At 34.6% G+C, this 2338-nt stretch overlaps 1 protein-coding gene across 2 annotated transcripts in view; it reads left to right on the top strand.

Moving 5' to 3' along the window:
• Positions 1-2338, top strand: part of LOC106872586 (cytochrome P450 3A30) — a 24542-nt gene that overhangs the window by 9721 nt on the left and 12483 nt on the right. For both annotated transcript variants that reach the window (XM_014919619.2, XM_014919620.2), the window contains exon 3: positions 1668-1784. In XM_014919619.2, coding sequence (XP_014775105.1) covers positions 1668-1784 — 117 coding nt within the window. The remainder of the gene's footprint in view (positions 1-1667; positions 1785-2338) is intronic.

Genomic DNA, 2338 nt, shown 5'->3' with positions numbered 1-2338 from the left:
ATATATATAAGCAGACATTAAATGATGATGATGATATATATATATATATATATATTTATATATATCCAGTCCAAAAGTGGTTGGCATTTGGAAGGGCATCCAGCTGTAAAAACCTTGTCAAAACTGACATTGCCTGTGCTCGTGTCATGTAAAAAGCACTAAGTCCACTCTGCTGGGTGGTGGGTTTTAGGAAGCAGGTTTTACATCCAGCTGTAAAAATCTTGCTGAAACAGTCACAGAAGTCTGGTGCAGGCTTAGGCCTGGCCGGCTCCTGTCAAACCATCCACCCATGCCAGCATAGAAGGTGGACGTTAAATGATGATGATGAAATATATATATCATCAGTAAATCATAAATCTGAAAGAGAAGCACACTCTAAGTTATAGAGCAGTAGAGTAATTAGATAGAGATAGTCATGGCTGGACTATGGAGTTACCCTGGATTTCACATCCATAAAGCACTTGGTGTTGGTATTGGTACTGGTGTTGGTGTCGTTAATGCTGGCATAGGGGGCATCATTGGTGGCACTGTTGGTGCACTTTCTATTTATTGATAATGGAGATAAGCTACCCACAGCAAGCGAGGGCCTCAGATTGGCTGGCCAATTTCAGATAGAATTAATCCTCATCAGTGACGCTATTCCATTGCCGAAGGGTAAGCTAAATCAACTTGACAGTTTATAGAACATACCAGAGGAATCAGTGACTGATTACGTAAAATGGTAAAGTGAAAATTATAAAATCATTAAAGTGGCGAGATGCCCTCATTTGTTGTGGGAAGGCTATCTCCCTTGTCAGCAAACCAAAGTGCTCTGTTGAACAGAAAATGCTTTGTTCATGGCTAAGAGGTATTTTGACTCTTATTTCTAGCAACATTTGTGCTGACTTACACCCTTAGACACTTCGGTTTTTAATTGTGCCTAGCTGCTTTAATAATAATTTTATACATTTATATATACAGTATATATACATACATATATATATATATATATATATATATATATATATATATATACAGTATATACACACACATATATATATATATATATACATATGTATGTATTATTTATCTTTTACTTGTTTCAGTTAATGGGCTGAGGCCATGCAGGAGCATTGTGTTGAGGGTTTTATAGTCAAGCAAATGAACTCCAGTTCTTATGTTTTTAAGTCTGGTACTTATTCTATCGATTTAGTTTGCCGAACTGCTAAGTTATGGGGATGTAAAACAAACTGGCACCAGTTGTCAAGCAATAGTGGGAGACAAACACAAAAACACATATACAACATATAACACACACATATATACACACGTATGTACATGCACACACATACACATATGTGTATGCGTATACACACACACACACACACATATGTGTATGCGTATACACACACACACACACACACACACACACAACAACAGGTTTCTTTCAGTTTCTGCCTACCAAATCGACTCACAAGGTTTTGGTTGGCCTGAGCAGAAGATACTTGCCAAAGGTGCCACACCGTGGTACTGAACCAAAGACTACAAAGTTAGAAAGCAAGTTTCTTACCACACAGCCATGCTAGTGTCTATATAACTACATATATAAACATTAATTTATTTAATCTTATTTAATGATTTCATTGTAATTGATTAATTTTTTTATTTTTTTATTTATTTCCTGCCAGTTTGATGTTCCGACAGATGATTTCACAGAACTTTTCTTGATGAACACCAAAGACCAATATTGGAAATTCCTGCGTACTCTCATGATGACGGCATTTAGTAACAAGAAGCTTAGAGAGGTCACTGTCATCATTATTGTTGTTCTTAAACTTGTTGTTTTTTAGATCCAGCTCAACTGTAATTGAAACAACTTGTGCGTGTGTCTGTGTGTGTGTATGTATGTGTGTGGATTAAAAGCTTCTTAAAAAAATATGAAATTGCAATATCTTCAATGTTATGATTAGCAAAATGCGAAACAGATCGACTATCATAATACTCTCTCCTTTGAAATATATTATTAATGTATAAGCTATGCACATTTTCCTTCTTTTATTATATATTTGAACATTACAACTCACCATATGGGTAAAATAATGAAATTCTTTTTTACTATATATATATATATATATCATCACCATTGTCATCATAATTTAACATCTATTGTCCATACTGGCATGAGTTGGCTGGTTTGACTAGGGCTGGTAAGCTGGAAGGCTGCACCAGACTCCCGTCTGATTTGTATATATATATATATATATATATATATATATATATATATACACACACACACATATATATATACACACATATATATAATATAAAGAAAGATAATTTTGCACCTTTTATCATATAA

Source organism: Octopus bimaculoides, chromosome 26 (assembly GCF_001194135.2).
Source record: "Octopus bimaculoides isolate UCB-OBI-ISO-001 chromosome 26, ASM119413v2, whole genome shotgun sequence".
Classification (NCBI taxonomy): domain Eukaryota; kingdom Metazoa; phylum Mollusca; class Cephalopoda; order Octopoda; family Octopodidae; genus Octopus; species Octopus bimaculoides.
Note: the sequence above shows the minus strand (reverse complement) of the source record. Positions and strands in the feature narration are given on the sequence as shown.